Genomic DNA, 18,163 nt, shown 5'->3' with positions numbered 1-18,163 from the left:
CCCTCAGATGCTTTGGTGTGCACCAGACTCCGGGTAGAATGTGTCACTGATCCAACAAGCCGTATGATGGAGGCACAACCGGTGAGTGTCCCCGAGACAAGGGGACAGAGTAACCTTCAAACTCGCACGAATTGAGAGGGGACCCAGAGGTCGCATCCATTGGATCAGAGAGCCCCCATGGGGTTTTCCAGGGCCGCCGTTAGTCGTGTTATCTGCTAACGGTACCCTGTCGGCAGAGTACTGCTAATTAGTGCCCAAAAACTACCAAGCAAAATGCTAAAGCTGAACCCCCCCTGGACATGTACACTCACGGGGGCCTAGCGGAGGACCACCAACATACAAAGGGTGTGCAAGGAGCAGACCCCCTACCAGACAGGAAAACAGAAATGAAAAGAAAACCCCCGCATCAGGTTATGTCGGGCTGCGAGCAGCCGTGTCCAACAGCCTGGTTGACCAGTCCAGCAACCAGGAGGCCTGGTCAACGACCAGGCCGCGGTGTCGCTGAGCCCCGAAATCACCTCGAGGTAGGTAACCTCAAGGTAACCACAAGAGGACAATGTGCCCAGGCAGAACAGAGCCGGCCGCAATGAGAGGCGACAACTAGCTGCAACCTGTGCCCCAACCAGTGACGAAAACTACCTCCTACTCAGAGGCAAACGGGGGAGCAAGAAACTCCCCAGCCGACTCCAAGGGCGATCAATCACTGAGCAGCAAAAAACACAGTGGAGGTAGATTCCAAGATGACTTGTGGAAGGAGCCCCCAAGGGCAGTACTTACAGGGCACCTAGGGAAGGGAACCCTAGGTGCATGCAGCCTGAGTATCGCAGAAATTATTCTGGGCTCGCACATCACTGGAGAGACAGCACCACACCACAAGGCACAGAATTAGAAAAATCTGGAGCTGGAGGCACACGACCTTACCAGTTCCACATCAGCCACAGAACTGAAGGGTGGATAGTCAGTGCGGGGGTCTTGGGCTCCCCCTTCCCCCTCCTGGGAGGGGGGGGTTGTTCAGACAGCGGCGTGGTGACTTGATGACGTTATGCTCGTTTTCATTTGGGGAAACAAATGTCTACTGTTCTGCTCCACTAGTTCCGCACATTAACACTTTCGCGCGCCCGGCGAAGGTAAAAAAAAAAGCGGTATGTGCGCGCGGCATTTTTGTCGCTTAAGCGTAAAAACAAAAATGTGTATACTCTTTTTACTCTCCTGACCTTAGTTCTCGAGCTACGTATTTCATTTTGGTACCAACGTGTTCGCAATAAAATTCTCTAGAAGAACATCAGTAAAAAAAAGTCACGAAACGTATAGGGATACCAGCACCAAATAAATAACTACGAAGATGACTCGCCGTGAGCGCCCAACAGCAACAAAATGTTTTTACTCTTGGGATTGTTATCAGCTCCACACTTGTCCTACAGCGTTAATTTTGGTATCAATAGACTCGCAATGAAATTCCCAACACGGTGATATGAATATAAACGTAGAATAATGGTTACTCGGTATCGGTGACGGGACGACACATGTGCGATACGGTGCTTTGAAAGTTTATACTTATTTCACTGTCCTGACATTATTATTCTATGTATGTCATTCATTTTTGTGTCAATGTGTTCGCAATAGAATGTTCTATGAGCCCGTAGGTAAAAAAGATCAACAAAGCGTAAGATAGAATAGCGCCAAATATAAAACAACGCTGGAACATATCAGTGAGTGTCAAACACACACGAAATGTTTTTACTTTTGTTATGTTTGTCAAGTTTATACTTGTTGCACACAGTTATTTTTGGTTGTACATTGATCGGAATAAAATTCCCTAAACAGACATATGCATATAATACATGATATGGGGGAAGCATTACCAGTATAAACGGCTAAAGTCACCCACCTGCAACCCGTTTGGGACACTCATGCAGACACACGCTACACCCAAAAAAAAATCTATGAAGGTTATAGGTCACATAAACTTATGGCAGTTTATGTGAGTGTTCATTCTGGTATCAAAATACTCATTTCAGATTGTAGTTCATGCGATTTTCAGAATCAACTGAATCGCTGGAGGTTCAACATTTGAGTCAGAGTCATCTGACAAAACCGTCTCGTCAAATGGCAGTGTGCCAGACATCTCGGGTTCTGATTCGGTTGCTGCTTCAGCTTGAGGTGTTGAAGTGAACAAGGGCCGCCTCACACCAGATGGTCCAGGAGTTTGCATGGCGTCAGCATAGGCAGGACCTGTGTCATCATTTATGTCTGGAGCGTGCCGCAAGTGTTGAGATACTGTTGCTGTTTGAGGCCAATCTTCCGGGTCCCAGCACAATAGGGCCCAATTTGCCACCTCGTGGAACTGTAGCAATGTTAGCTTTTTTTAATCAGTTGTGTTGTATTTGTACAAAACAAAGGCATTATGCAAAGCCATTTGCAGGAAATAAAACATTATCTTTTAGATCCACTTGTGAGTTTTCCTGGTAAAATGGTAATACCATTTGATCGAAGTGGTTCACACCTTTCATGAACTTATTGTACCATGCAGCCTAGTGGTGAGAAAGAGAGCCTTATGGCGCGCAGTTTGAAACAAACCCAAAGTAAATCGGATTAAAATTGAATTTTATACAAATATTTTTTTCAGGACATCATTTTATGTCCACATTGCGGAAGCGGGTAGGCGAAACAGGACTCCGGGCGGAGTCCTGATCCGCACAAAGTGTTAATGACATAATGTATAAGACACATCGAACACTATGTAGGGCAGACGTAAATCTGTGTATCTATGTATTTATGTATGTAGGTTAGATTAGCATTTTAAAAGCACTGCAATCACCTTCTCTGGTTGATTGTTCAATAAATCCCTGAATTATATGTTTAACAGATCTTTCTCCCTGTCCATGGAGGACAGAAGAAAATGTGTATAGGCTGGTTAGCATTGTAAATGTCTGGCTACGTCTGTGGTAGAAAAATAATAATAATAAAAAAAACTAGTTCAGCTTTCAGTAGCAATATTTTAACCAGGATAGGGGGTTTTTGGGGCGCTTACCGTTCTGGGTGCCTGACTCGGTCGATGGCATGCATAGAATGCTTCCAACCACATGGGGGGGGGGTGTTCTATAGGCCATTGCTCCTTGCGCCTCTCTGAAGGGGCCAGGTTCTGGCTCGTGGTCCCCGGTAGGCCTAGAATTTCATGCACATTGATGCCAGGGTCTAATTCATTCATATCAGCCAGAATAGCCCTGGGGAGTCGAATGGGCTTCCTCCTCTCGGCCCCCTCTCCCAGAAATAGCAGTTTTGTCTCAACTGCATTTTACATTAGTTATTTTACATAAATTTCATTTTCAATTTCTAAATTAAATTTGCCTTTGTTTAGTTAACTTTAACTATGTTTGCAAAATTTCTGTGTGATTTTTTTATTTGGCTGGCTGGTTGGTTGGATGGGAGGGTGATAAGTAAGGGGTGCGAATGCCTCAGTGTGTGGAACTGGGGGGAATTGGTACATTTGTAGGAGTGGAGTAAAAGTTGTATATACCTTGACAAATTATTAATGTTTTATATTACTCTTAGTAGTTAATAAGCTGAAATAATTATTTATATCTCACTTCTCCTTAGGTAATCTCGCTAAAAGTGGCTGGTCCCAATAATGAGGCAACAGAAATTGTACTACGGACGGATGGAGGAACCAATGATGGCGCTGGACCATCCAGTGTTGCAAGAAATGTTACAGCAGCACTGGGAGGGGTTGGACTCATGCCAGGAGTTGCTCAATCTGTGGACCATGCAGCAAACCCAGCATTTCGTAGTCCAAATGTGGTGGCTCCCCCTGGGGATTGTATTCCTATGACCCCACGCCCCATGGCCCAAACAAGGCCACTTTATCCCTTTAACTCTATGAACCAGGTTGCACAAACCATTCAAGGTAGAGAGTTGCTACATCAACAACCTACTGTGCCTGGACCGGTTGGTCTCACTGTGACTAATGCTGCTCCACGCCCGGTGAATAATCCTCCTCCACCCTATCCTAGCCTTGAGCAATCCCAGTTGCGTGCTCCTGGGGCTCCTGTGCAAAGACCATTTGTCCCACAACTAAATGGGACTCAATATGTGCCAGGTCAGGCTAGTGGTGGAAGTAGCATAGCACATCCTGTGACACAAGTGATGCCTTCTATTGTGCAAGTCAGTTCAAATCAACCTGTTAGTGGTATTTTCCCAGTGTCAGTGACTCAGACAGTGAATAATCGAGTGCACCCACAGGTAGTGAAAGGTAGTCAAAGGACAGGAGGTAATGTGTTAAAGAACAGTCCTCTTTTGGTAGATTTGCTACGACAACCTGATCACCAGCCAGGAGTGGGTGTCAGCAAGGCTAAGGTAGTTATTGGTAGTTCACCACATGGCTCACCTGCTCCTACATCTCCTTCATCTCGTTCTACAACGTCAACACCTTCATCAGATTCCCTTCCACACACCCCTCTCACGAACCTACCTCTACCTGCAGTGCCGGCACTTTCACCGCCTCCCACCAGTTCTGCAACTTTCAGTACTACTGTAACTGCTTCAAGTTTGACTGGATCAACCTTGTCTACACAGTTCAGTACAGGGTTTAGTGGAGTTCATACTCACCAGCAGGTCTATTCTGGTGGGTCTGTTATAACTAGTACTGTCTCTCCTCATCCTAGATTACCTAGCAGTGTTAGTAGTGGCTTACAGCAACATCCACAGGCCACAGGACAGCCACCACCTGGTCCACGACCATCTTACAATACAGAGCAACGTTGCATGACTATAGGAGGTAGCCAAAGCATCCATCCAAGGGTACCTTTGCTAAATCCTGGTCATTCAAGTATTCTGGGTGAGTCACGAGCAGTGCCTCCTTCACCACCTCAGCTTGTGTCTGGTGGCAAGGAGAGTCAGTACTTGATCAACCCTAATACTGGACTATTGGAACCAAGGCCCAGTGAAAGCTCAGACTCGGACTCAGAGGTCAGACCAACAGTGAATGAAGAAGTTCATTCAAATTCACTAGTTTCTGATGAAGAATCTAATATGAGTGCAACCTCAAAGAAAGAAACTGATCAGTCAGATTCTGAAACCTCTAGAATGTCAGTGCTCAGTGTTGAATCAAGAAAGACGGTGATAAGCCAGGACAGATCAAAATCTCATGACAGAGATTCTAGCCCAGGATCATCGAGGGAGAATAGTGTAGTCAGTTCTAGCAGTACTGGGGAATCAATCAGATTAAAACTTACAATTGGCAGAGAAGCTGTGGCACAAGCCACTTTTGTTCCACGAGTGAAAAAAGGTGACCGTAAAGAAATAATTTCAAACTCAAGTTTAGGATCACAGTCAGGAAGTGAACCAAGAATACCTAAACTTCATATTAAATTACACCCTACACAAGCAGTCATTGTAAATCCTCTGGGTGATGGAGATGGTCAAAGAAATCAAGAGAAAGATGGGTGCAAAGAGGATAAAAGTAAGAGGAGGAGTTACAGAAACAAGGTGCGAAGTAGTGAATCTGATAATGACAGTGGAAAAAGAGGGATCAAATTAAAGAGTAGTAAAGACAAGGGAGGTGGAGAAGAAAGTAATACTATGTTGAAAATTATTGATGGTAAAAAGCATAAGGTTGATGTGGAGGAGGAGGAAGCTCCACTGAAAATGAAATTCAAGGAGGGTTTGGAGGGTAGGCTAAAAGTTCCAAGAACTTTAGATGATGGCCGTTTATCTGTGATGAAATCGGAAAGTTCTAAAATTTCAAAATCGGAAAAATTAAGAACAAGACAGAAAACTAAAACGCCTATCAGGAAAGTTGGAGATTTGAATAGTGTAGGCGAAATTGCTAGTCACAAAATTTTAGAGACGTTGCCCCCTAGCATCACCAAAGTGGCAGCTTTACATACGCAGCAGCCACATATAAATCCATCCTCCTCCTCCAATCAGTCTTCAATGATCCCTTCAGTTGGATCTGCATTGTCAACATCATCCGGTGTGACTACTTCCCAAGCTGCTGGGGAGCTTTTTAAAGTAGAACTTGAAAAGAGAGGGAGTGAAATTATAAGAAAATCAGATTTAAAAAGTGATTTAGAAAAGAACAGTGATAGTTTGATGAGCCGGTTGCGTGCAAATAATCTGACAAACATGTTAAATGGTGATTTGACTCATGGAGAAAAGTTGGCGTTAGGTCGTGTACGACAAAAAACCTCGAGTGTCAGCCAGCAACACCAGCAAGCGGATGGACCAAGCAGTAGCAAGTTGACAATCAAGAGAAAAGGCTCAGGAGAAACACACACTCTTGAGTCCCTTAAAAAGGATCTTCCTGAAGGTAAGAAATTACATTTAATTTGTCAATATAGTACTGTATACAGTATTTATCTCTTTTTAATCTCTGATACCTTGTTTTTTTTCTGGAAACATTCCCTTCCATGGGGAGCTGCCTTATGTAGAATATTTCTTGGGAACAATATGTATCCCTTAGTTATTGACAATGTTTTTAAAACACTTTCAAGCTTTAGTTTGAGTGAATTTGTTGGGTCTTGCTCTTGCCGAGGGATAAAATGTGTGGAAAAAATGAGGATTACTTGCGTAATAATAAACCAAGGAGAAGCAAAGCCTAAGACTCAACGGGTAAGTGGTATTTGAAGAGGTAACCACCAACTAATACAGTGGTACCTCGAATAACGAATTTAATCCGTTCTGGCGCCGTGCTCGTCATATGAAATGCTCTTCTTTCAAAACAAATTTCCCCATTTAACATATTGGAAATAAAAATAATCCGTTCTAAACCGAAAAACATCAATATGATATTCTATTTTTTAAATAATGGAGCATCTACCTGACATACATTGAACGTACCATTATGACATTTATCCGTTTTCAATTTTTTTTTTATAGCAAAAGGTTTGTTCGGTGTTTGAAAAAAAAACAAAAAAAAAAAAAACGGAAAAAAAATGAAAAAAGAACAAATGTCGAAAAGGTTCGTTTGGTGTTTGTCAGGTAGGATGCTCCATTATGACAATTTTTCTTTGTTTCAAATGTGTTCAATTTGTTTTGATGATGTATTAATAATGGAGCAGCCTACCTTGTAATGGTATATGCACACCATAGCATGACAAACACTGAACGAACCTTTATGGCATTTGTCCGTTTTTCAAATTTGTTCAATTTTTTTTATTTTTTTAAGAAACATGGAGCAGCCTACCTGACAAACACTTAACGAACCTTTTTGACATTTGTTCTTTTTTCAATTTTATTTTTTTTATTCTACAAAAAAATTCAATGCTTTGCAAAATCACAGCAGCCACCCCTTTACATCCCAGCATCATTAGCATCTTTAAACAAAACAAAAAAAGTTATTTGCATCATGGGAGGCATTCGTAAATGTCCAAGAAGCAGCGGGAACACACCATGCGGTTTTCTTGTTAATCAAATGAACACTCGTCAGTCGAGACACATTGTCGGCAATTGGCGCGCTCGTTATTCAAAATGCTCGTAAATTGAGGCGCTCGTCACTCGAGGTTCCACTGTATTTCATCATTGGCCTAGCTAGAGGTCATCACTGGTAAAAACTAGGAGGAACCTCAGCCACTTTCCATCTTTCACTGTAATTTTTCCATGGGTGACTATATCTAACCAGTATTACAAAAGTATCCAATATGTAATTTATGAGTTTATGGGACTAATTATTAATACATATGGTTTAAACTGTTCTTTTTGTGGGCCCTGCCTAAAGAGATGATTAATATGCAACTCTACCCATCTCACCCTTCTGTTGGGCACTTGAAAACATATTCCTGGTAGGGAAATATATTATGGTTTTGTCCTGTTTATTTTTCTCGCTACTTTGCCTCTAAATATTGTCTGTGCCAGGTAATCTGAATCATATGGAGCCCCACCCCAATTCAAGTTAGCCAATTTTTTACCAGGAACATTCAAATATGAAAAAATTTAATTCATTCATGTTTTTTATTCAGCAGAAGACTCTGTAACCAAAAAATTATATTCGAGTTGAGAAGTCAGCACTCGAACTCAAATTTATTTGAGTTTATCATTTAGTACAGCCGTTTGACCTGAATTCCAATTTGGGTTAAAAGGTCAAAATGGGTCAAATACTTGAACATGAATTTGTTTATATTACTTGGAAGATTTGGGTTACTGTGATCCAAATTACCAGCTCTTACAGTACAGGTACCTTAAAATGCATTTTTGTGTTGGCTTGAAATTTAAAAACAATTGTATGTGCTTTTAATAGAAACTTCCTATTAAAATTGGGAGGTTTAGCCACCTCTTGATCATACTGTCTAAAACCAGTAATTTTGATCATGTGGGGATAATCTTCAATTCGAATTAGCCAAATTTCTTATTACATTTGTCAATTATGATTGGCTATTTTTTTTTTTTTTTTTTTACAATAACCAACATACAGTAATTCATATTTCTACATAAATTTACATTGTTAAGTTAGGCTCTTCATAGAAATGAATAAAATAATGACAACAGAACTTTCATCTGGCTTCGAGTTAACATGCCCTTGATTAATGAAGGATTCCAATTCTGTACCTTTATCTAACCTAACACTAAAGTTATTGTACTGATGTACAATAATCAGGGTACAACAATATGTACAATGTACTTATTGTTATACATACATCTACATGCATATATATACATTTACAACAACTCAGTTTTGTGAACCCAGCAGTTGTCTGTAAAGCTTCTCTGATTTACTGGATGCTTTCCCAGTGTAATAGCAGAGTGTCATTTGCTCCATGCACATCTTGGGAGGATGAGGCCAGATTTTGGCTTTGGTTCCCAGTAGGCCAAATGAACTTGTTAAACTGATATGACTGGTACTTTGGAGCAATCTCGGCAAGATAGCCAAGTTTGCTAGAGCTCGAGGCTCTGTTAGAGCCACTGGAGCTTTACCAGACAGAGGTGTTTCATTGCATTCAACACTAGTTTTCAGGGGAAACCCTGCCAGCTCCCCGAAGCTATCTGAACTGATATGTGCTGTATTAGTTTTTAGTCATCAGTCACTTGGAGTTCTTATGCCTACTAGGAACCAGTACCAGAACCTGGTCGCCTCGGAGAGGTGCAAGGAGCACAATGGCGTACGGCCACTTTAAATGTAAAGTACAGTGGAACCTCGAATAATGACTTTAATCCATTCCGGCGCCGTAGTCGTCATGTGAAACTGACGTCATTTAAAATGGAGTTCCCGATTGAAAAGAATGTAAATAGAAATAATCCGTTCTACCACCGAAAAACATCAATATGATATTCGATGTTTTAAATAATGTAGCAGCCTACCATACATACACTGAACAAACCTTTATGACATTTTTCTTTCTTCAAATTTGTTCATTTTTTTTTTCATTTTTTCTATAGCAAAAGGTTTGTTCGGTGTTTGTCAGGTAGGCTGCTCCATGTTTCTTGGAAAAAAGAAAAAAGAAAAAAAAGATGAATTTTGAAAAACAATAAATGCCATAAAGATTTGTTTGGTGTTTGTTGGGTAGGCTGCTCCATTATGACAATTTTTCTGTGTTTCAGATGTGTTCCATTTGTTTTGTATTTTTCACTTATCTCTCAATAATGGACGTCCAGGTTGACCTCCCTGGACGTTAAGGATACACACACACACTGATGAGGGAGTGTGTGTTCACCACTGACCAGAAGCATTATGGTCAAAATGCCCTTAGTAAAGATGTGCACACAATGCAACAAGGAAGTAGATTACTATACCACCAGAGCTTCCAGTGCCAACTATGTTCAGCAGCCATACACAGTAATTGTGCCAACATGTCAAATAATGCCAGGAAAATTGGTCCCAGGGGACCACTCGGTGTACTGGCTCTGCAAAACTGATAATATTACTGTCTTGAAGATGATAGCAATTTTTTATAAAACCCCAGCAGAGTGCAGAGAATCACTTCTAATTGCCTGCATGGAAATCTCAAATGTTTCGAAACAAATTGTCAAGGACACCCAGGCAGAACCAGATTTGGAGCTACAGCTCAGCGCTCCAGAGCCGGTTATGATGTTGGCATTGGAGCCGGGTACGATGTTGGCGTTGGAGCCGGATGTGATGTTGGCGCTGGGGCCGGATGTGATGTTGGCATTGGGGCCGGATGTATTGTTGGCGCTGGAGCTGGATGCTGTATTGAACCCGGAGCTGGATGCGATGCTGGCGCCGGACGCGATGTTGGGGTCAGGCGCGGTATTGGCGACTAAACCTGGCGCGATGTTGGTGCCAAGGTTTTTGAAACAAGCAAACAAAACGACCCAAAACCTGGCGATATTACAAATAGGGTATCTGTAAATGTGGGATATCGGGGAGAACAAATGGACTATGTAAGTATGACTATCTCAGAAAGTGCAGGAACCTTCTTAGTACAGGTAAATGAACCAAAAACTGTGATTTCTTTCACCCAGAACTGTGCAAAAACTCTTTAAATAAGAATGACTGTTTCAATAAAGAATGTTCAGCTTTTCATATAAAAGGTACCAGGCAAATAAGACCGACAGACCGCCTCGATGAAAGCAGCCACAACACTATTTACCAGGATGATTTTTTAGCGAGGAGGAGGAGGAGGAGGAGGAGGAAAATGGCTAAAAATGTCCAGACTCTACCACCAACTCGGTCAAATGCTAGAGAGGATACAAACACAGTGGCCTCCTTACCAGAGCCTCAGATATTAACACCAAGTAAAGCATCCAGCACTTCCACAAACATGGTAACATCATTTTTATTTGCCAACATTCAGGGTATAAAAACATGCAAATCTAACAAAGTGCACTTAATTTGATGGCCTCCTACATGAGGCAAATTGCAAATTGTTAGGGCTGCAAACAATTTGCAGCCCTAACAGAAACTCACACCAAGGACTACCATGATGGTGAAATATAGATTTCGGAGTACAATCTTTTCAGATGCGACAAGAAACACAGGCTACAGGGTGGGGTCAGCCTGTACATCAAAGATGCACTTATCTATACTGAGATGCTAAACACCACAAACGATATGGTGGATGTGCTGATAAGCAATCTTAAGAGATTTTAAATGTAGATATTGTTCTTGTATAGATGTCACCGGAGGCAAATCATCAGCAGTTTAAAGACCAACTAATGAAAATAGAACACTGCTTAGAAAACCTCACAAATCCAGCCCCAAACATCATCCTGCTTGGCAACTTCAACCTATGGCACCTGAAATGGAAGACTCTAGCTAATACAGTTATATCCGAGAAGTAGTAGCCTAAATGAAGTACTGTAGTAGCCTAATTCCGGGAAGTAGCCTAAATGAACAGTCACATGCAAATGACCTACTATGGATGTGTGACAGGTTTGCCTTAAACCAGCAAATAGTAGAACCAACTAGGAAGGAGAACACCCTGGACCTCATTTTCACCAATAATGATGAATTGATCAGGAACATAATGATTACAAATACCTGTTACTCAGATCACAACTTAATTGATGTTCTGACAAGCATGGGGAATAGACCTTCAAAACTCATCCCGATTCCCGTTGGAGGAGATTTCAGCAAATTCAACTTCAATAATAAACAGATAAACTGGGAGCAAATAAACCAAGACTTCACAAAAATAAGCTGGGAAGAACAGCCAGAAAATGCAAACCTGAACCAGTGCCTGGAAAAAATAAGCTCAGTAGCACTAGAAATATGCTCAAACCGCACACCCCTAAGAAAAAAAGAGGAAGAGATGCAGATTGGAACGAGAACGTCCTTCCCTCTATAGGCGAAGAAAACGAATTGCGGAACAACTTGAGAGTCGCACTTTATCTCATGAATGGCGATGAAGATTAGGTAGAGAAATAGAAACAATTGAACTAAAGCTACAAGAATCGTACAAAACCCAGAAGAGGCAAAGAGAGCAAAAGGCCGTCAGTGAAATAGAGAGAAATCCGAAATACGTTTTCTCCTATGCAAAATCAAGATCAAAAGCCACATCTAGTATCGGGAGATTACTGGAAGATTCGCTATTGCGAAAATTATTGCGAAAGGGAGATTCGCTCTTTGTCTCCACATTCTTCGAAGACAAATCCTATATACTGGCATTATCCCTGACATATAAAAACAGCAGAGATAGCACCACTATAAAGAAGGAAATAAGGCAGAGGCTAAAAATTACAGACCGATATTACTAACATCACACATAATAAAAATCTTTGAGAGAGTGCTAAGAAGTAAGATCACAAAATTCATGGTCTCAGCATCTCCATAACCCCGAACAACACTGTTTCAGAACAGGGCGCTACTGTTTTATGACAGTTGGTCCACTATACAGAGAATGACAAAGAGGTGTGTGAAGAACTCAACAAGAGGTTCCAGGAGGTCTTCACAATAGAACAAGGTGAGGTCACTGTGCTAGGAGAAAGGGAGGTAAACCAGGTGGCCTTGGAAGAGTTTGAAATTACGAGAGAGGAGGTCAAGAGACACCTGCTGGATCTGGATGTTAGAAAGGCTGTTGGTCCAGACGGGATCTCGCCATGGGTACTGAAAGAGTGTGCAGAGGCACTTTGCTTGCCACTCTCCATAGTGTATAGTAAGTCACTGGAGATGGGAGACCTACCAGAAATATGGAAGACGGCGAATGTGGTCCCAATATACAAAAAGGGTGACAGGCAAGAGGCACTGAACTACAGGCCAGTGTCCTTGACTTGTATACCATGCAAGGTGATGGAGAAGATCATGAGAAAAAACCTGGTAACACATCTGGAGAGAAGGGACTTTGTGACAAATTGCCAACATGGATTCAGGGAGGGTAAATCTTGCCTGACTGGCTTAATAGAATTCTACGACCAGGTGACAAAGATTAAGCAAGAAAGGCTGGGCGGACTGCATTTTCTTGGATTGTCGGAAAGCCTTTGACACAGTACCGCATAAGAGGCTGGTACATAAGCTGGAGAGAAAGGTAGGTGTAGCTGGCAAGGTGCTCCAGTGGATAAGGGAGTACCTGAGCAATAGGAAGCAGAGAGTTACGGTGAGGAGTGAGACCTCAGATTGGCATGAAGTCACCAGTGGAGTCCCACAGGGCTCTGTACTCGGTCCTATCTTGTTTCTGATACATGTAAATGATCTCCCTGGAGGGTATAGATTTATTTCTCTCAATGTTTGCGGACGATGCCAAAATTATGAGAAGGATTAAGACAGAGGAGGACTGCTTGAGGCTTCAAGAAGACCTAGACAAGCTGAAGGAATGGTCAAACAAATGGTTGTTAGAGTTTAACCCAAGCAAATGTAATGTTATGAAGATAAGTGTAGGGAACAGGAGGCCAGATACTAGGTACCATCTAGGAGATGAAATACTTCAAGAGTCAAAGAAAGAAAAAGACTTGGGGGTTGATATCACGTCAGACCTGTCTCCTGCAGCCCATATCAAGAGGATAACATCAGCGGCATATGCCAGGCTGGCCAACATAAGAACGGCATTCTGAAACTTGTGTAAGGAATCATTCAGAACTTTGTATACCACATATGTTTGGCTAATCCTGGAGTATGCAGCCCCATCATGGAGTCCATATCTAGTCAAGGATAAGATCAAACTGGAAAAGGTTGAAAGGTTTGCCACCAGACTAGTACCCGAGCTGAGAAGTATGAGCTACGAGGAGAGACTACGGGAATTAAACCTCACTTCGCTGGAAGACAGAAGAGTTAGGGGGGACATGATCACCACATTCAAGATTCTTAAGGGAATTGATAGGGTAGATAAAGATAGTATATTTAACACAAGGGGCACACGCACTAGGGGACACAGGTGGAAACTGAGTGCCCAATTGAGCCACAGAGATATTAGAAAGAACTTTTTTAGTGTCAGAGTGGTTGACAAATGGAATGCATTAGGAAGTGATGTGGTGGAGGCTGACTCCATACACAGTTTCAAGTGTATATATGATAGAGCCCAATAGGCTCAGGAACCTGTACACCTGTTGATTGACGGTTGAGAGGCGGGACCAAAGAGCTAAAGCTCAACCCCCGCAAGCACAACTAGGTGAATACTATGTCATGGCATTAGATGCCATGTTAGACAAACAAAACGCTGATGTAATTTACACAGATTTCGCAAAAGCCTTCGACAAATGTGACCATGGTGTTATTGAACGTAAAATGCATTCAAAAGAATTACCGGAAAAATAGGCGGATGGATCTCCAATTTCCTGATTAATAGAACCCAATGTGTAATAGTTAACAAAACAAAATCCGGTCCATCAACCATGAAGAACTCAGTCCCCCAGGGTAATGTGCTTGCTCCAGTACTTTTTCTCATCCTCATATCGGACATAGACAAGGACACAATCTATAGTACTGTATCATCCTTCGCAGATGACACTAGGATTTTTTTGAGAGTAGACAACATAGAGGACACGGCAAACCTCCAATCAGAGGTAAATCGGGTCTTTCTATGGGCTACAGAAAATAATACTGTGTTTAACGAAGAAAAGTTCTAGCTCATGCGCTATGGAAAAAATGAAAATATAAAAACGGAAACAACATACAAAACTCAGTCAAATCATAACATAGATCGAAAAATCAATGTAAAGGATTTGGGTGTACTCATGTCAATGTCGGAAGACCTTACCATTAAAGAACACAATAAAGTAGCCGTCATAACTGCAAGAAAAATGCCAGTTGGAGAACAAAAACCTTTCACACTAGAAATGCTATACCAATGATATTCTTGAAGACACTAGTGCTCTCTGGAATGGAATACTGCTGCACAATGACAGCCCCTTTCAAAGCTGGAGAAATTGCTGACCTGTAGAGCGTGCAGAGATCCTTTACTGCTAGAATCCTCTCAGTATATCACCTGAACTATTGGGACCGACTAAAATGCCTAAATCTGAGTTCTCTTGAGTGCAGGTGAGATAGATGTATACCTGTAATAATTTACATGTAGAAAATAGTAGAGGGGCTGGTCCCAAACCTGCACATAGAAATAATATCACATGAGACCAGAAGGCATGGCAGGATGTGCAGAATACCCCTGTTGAAGAGCAGAGGTACAATAGGGACTCGGAGAGAGAACTCTGTCAACATCAGAGGCCCAAGACTGTTCAACATGTTCCCACTTCACATAAGGGGCATTACTGGCCGACCCCTCAGTGTTCCAGAGAGAACTTGATAAGCACCTCCAAAATATACCTGATCAAGTAGGCTGTGATTCATATGTCAGGCTGCGAGCATCTGCGTCCAACAGCCTGGTTGACCAGTCCAACAATGAGGAAGCCTGGTCGACGACCGGGCCGTCGGGATGCTAAGCCCCGAAAACACCTCAAGGTAGTTTGTGTCTGCATATAGGAGCTGGGCGTTTGCCCCCTTTATGGGGCATTTATAATATTATTTCATACACTCTTGTACTTACCGGTAGATTGGTCGTTCACGTTTATGTGACATATCTCTAGTGTCAGTTATGGCTGATATGAAATGGGTGGGGAGGTACTTGCATTGATGTGTGTTTCCTACATCACTGCTGAGGTGTCGTTGGTGGTTTGGGTAAGTTTGCGCTCATCTACTTGCCGTCTTCTTGTTGTGTTTACAAGGGTTGTGCTTTAGAATTTCGGGCCTTCTTCCCCCCCCCCGTCGTTCTCCTGGGGTGCACATTCCTGAGCTTCTCGAGTTCTTGCGATTCTCTGTTTGCTACCTTCACCTCATCACTGCTTCCTCCATTCCCTTTCCTTCCTTTTCTGCCTTTGGTCGTGTTCTTTTTTATTTCTTGGTGGTTCCTTTGGGTAGTCGGTTACCTCCGGTGTCTCAATATGGATGGACTACTCGTGTTGATTCATCCAATTTTTTCCTACTCTGTCTTGTCTGCATTACGGACCAAATCCTGACGGGCGTACTTAATAGGGGGCCAAACAAGGACAAGCTCAGGCTGAGGTATGCCATGCTGTGTCTTGTTTTTTATATTTCGAGGGTCCTACCCTGTCTGTCCCCTCTGTGGACTTATGGGTGGTGGTCCTGCCACCCGATTCTGTGTTACCGGGCTGTCTTGTCTTGTCTTGTGTATGTGACTGTGGTACTTATGTATATTCTTCGCTTGGTCTTGTGGTAACACACTGTGGTCATTGGATTGTTTTCTTTATTTTATTTTGGCCACAGGGTTTTGTGCTTGGTGACCTTGCCCTATATGCTTGTCTGGCTCTCAAGCCTTCGGCCCTCAGGACACTGGCAGTTTTAGCCGTGGGGCTGTTTCTATCGCAAATTCACAAAAAATTTCTCTTACAGAACGTTGTGCGAGGAGCCTATGCCATGCTTTCTAACTTCAGAATTGCTTTTAAATACATGGATGGTGATATACTAAAGAAATTGTTCACGACTTTTGTTAGGCCAAAGCTAGAATATGCAGCGGTTGTGTGGTGCCCATATCTTAAGAAGCACATCAACAAACTGGAAAAGGTGCAAAGACATGCTACTAAGTGGCTCCCAGAACTGAAGGGCAAGAGCTACGAGGAGAGGTTAGAGGCATTAGATATGCCAAAACTAGAAGACAGACGAATAAGAGGTGATGTGATCACTATGTATAAAATAGTACCAGGATTTGATGAAATCGACAGGGAAGATTTCCTGAGACCTGGAACTTTAAGAACAAGAGGTCATAGATTTAAACTAATTAAAGAAAGATGCCGAAGAAATATAAGAAAATTCACTTTCGCAAACAGAGTGGTAGAAGGTTGGAACAAGTAAGGTGAGAAGGTGGTGGAGGTCAAAACCGTCAGTAGTTTCAAAGCATTATATGACAAACAGTGCTGGGAAGACAGGACACCACGAGCATAGCTCTCATCCTGTAACCACACTGAGATAATTACACACACACATATATACACGTACATATACATACATATACATACCAGGGGCCTGTGGCTGACTGGACAGCATGCTGGATGCGCGATCCTGTGGTCCCGGGATCGATTCCCGGCGCTGGCGAGAAACAATGGGCAGAGTTTCTTTCACCCTGATGCCTCTGTTACCTACCAGTAAATAGGTACCTGGGAATTAGTCAGCTGTCACAGGCAGCTTCCTGGGGTGTGTGTGTGTGTGTGGTGAGGGGGGGGGGGACTAGTAAACAGTTGATTGACAGTTGAGAGACGGGCCGAAAGAGCAGAGCTCAACCCCAGCAAGCACAACTAGGTGAATACACACACACACATACATCCCCAGGAAGCAGCCCGTAGCAGCTATCCAACTCCCAGGTATCTATTTACTGCTAGATGAACAGGGTGAAAGAAACTCTGCCCCTTTGTTTCCACCTCCGCCGGGGATCGAACCCAGACCCTTAGTACTATGAACCCCGAGCGCTGTCCACTCAGCCATCAGGCCCCTTTGTTTGAGTTTGGTTCCTCTTCCACTGATCCATACACCTGTTTGGAGTACCATTGGCACAATCAGAGAACACTGTATAAACATCAGAGGTCCATGGTTGCTCAACATCCTCCCAGCGAGTACAGTGGGGCCTCGACTTGTGAATTTAATCCATTCCCAGAGACAGTCGTAAATCGAAAATTCGTAAGTTGAAATGAATTTTTCCAAAATAATGTAAATTGAATTAATCCATTTCACACCCCTCAAAAATATTACTTAAAAATACATTTTATACTGAATAACACTACAATACTGTATGTATATCTTACCTTGATTGAGGACTCGTTGGCGTATGGAAGACGGTGACGAGGGGGGGGGGGGGAGGAGAGGTGTTAGTCTTTGGAGGGGAGTTGCCTTCTATTATAACATAAGGCAGTGATGTCTTTTATAGGGTACTCTCTCTCCCCCTACATTTTGCCTGCATACCACTAGGACCTGCTGTGGCTCACCGCTTGTTTTTCTCACTAAAAACCTGTCTTAGCAACACTTATTTTTCCCTATGTTGTAATGATTGTCTGAAGTGCGACATCACATTGTCATTAAAAAGGCTAACACAATAGCCTGCTACAGCTTGATTTGGGGTGCCACTTTTCTGCAAAACTTTCCAATTCTTCCCATACTGCACACAATTTTCTTAATAGATGAGGAAGGGACATCCTCTACTCTACATCAACAACCCTCATACCATTTTCATGTTTATGAATGATCTCTTGTATATTCTCAGTGGCCATCCTCACATGTGTTTTCTTAGGTTGAACCTTACCACTGACTTTCTTGGGACCCATGGCGTGATATATAATAATT

The 18,163-nt window shown here is 42.5% G+C and overlaps 1 protein-coding gene across 1 annotated transcript in view; it reads left to right on the top strand.

Annotated features, from left to right (window-relative positions):
• Positions 1–18,163, top strand: part of LOC123769471 (serine-rich adhesin for platelets) — a 177,982-nt gene that overhangs the window by 35,470 nt on the left and 124,349 nt on the right. The window contains exon 3 of the mRNA XM_069308797.1: positions 3,598–6,307. Within this exon, the coding sequence (XP_069164898.1) occupies positions 3,598–6,307 (2,710 nt within the window). The remainder of the gene's footprint in view (positions 1–3,597; positions 6,308–18,163) is intronic.

Source organism: Procambarus clarkii, chromosome 63 (genome assembly GCF_040958095.1).
Source record: "Procambarus clarkii isolate CNS0578487 chromosome 63, FALCON_Pclarkii_2.0, whole genome shotgun sequence".
Lineage (NCBI taxonomy): Eukaryota > Metazoa > Arthropoda > Malacostraca > Decapoda > Cambaridae > Procambarus > Procambarus clarkii.
This window is presented reverse-complemented; position numbering and strand designations above follow the sequence as displayed.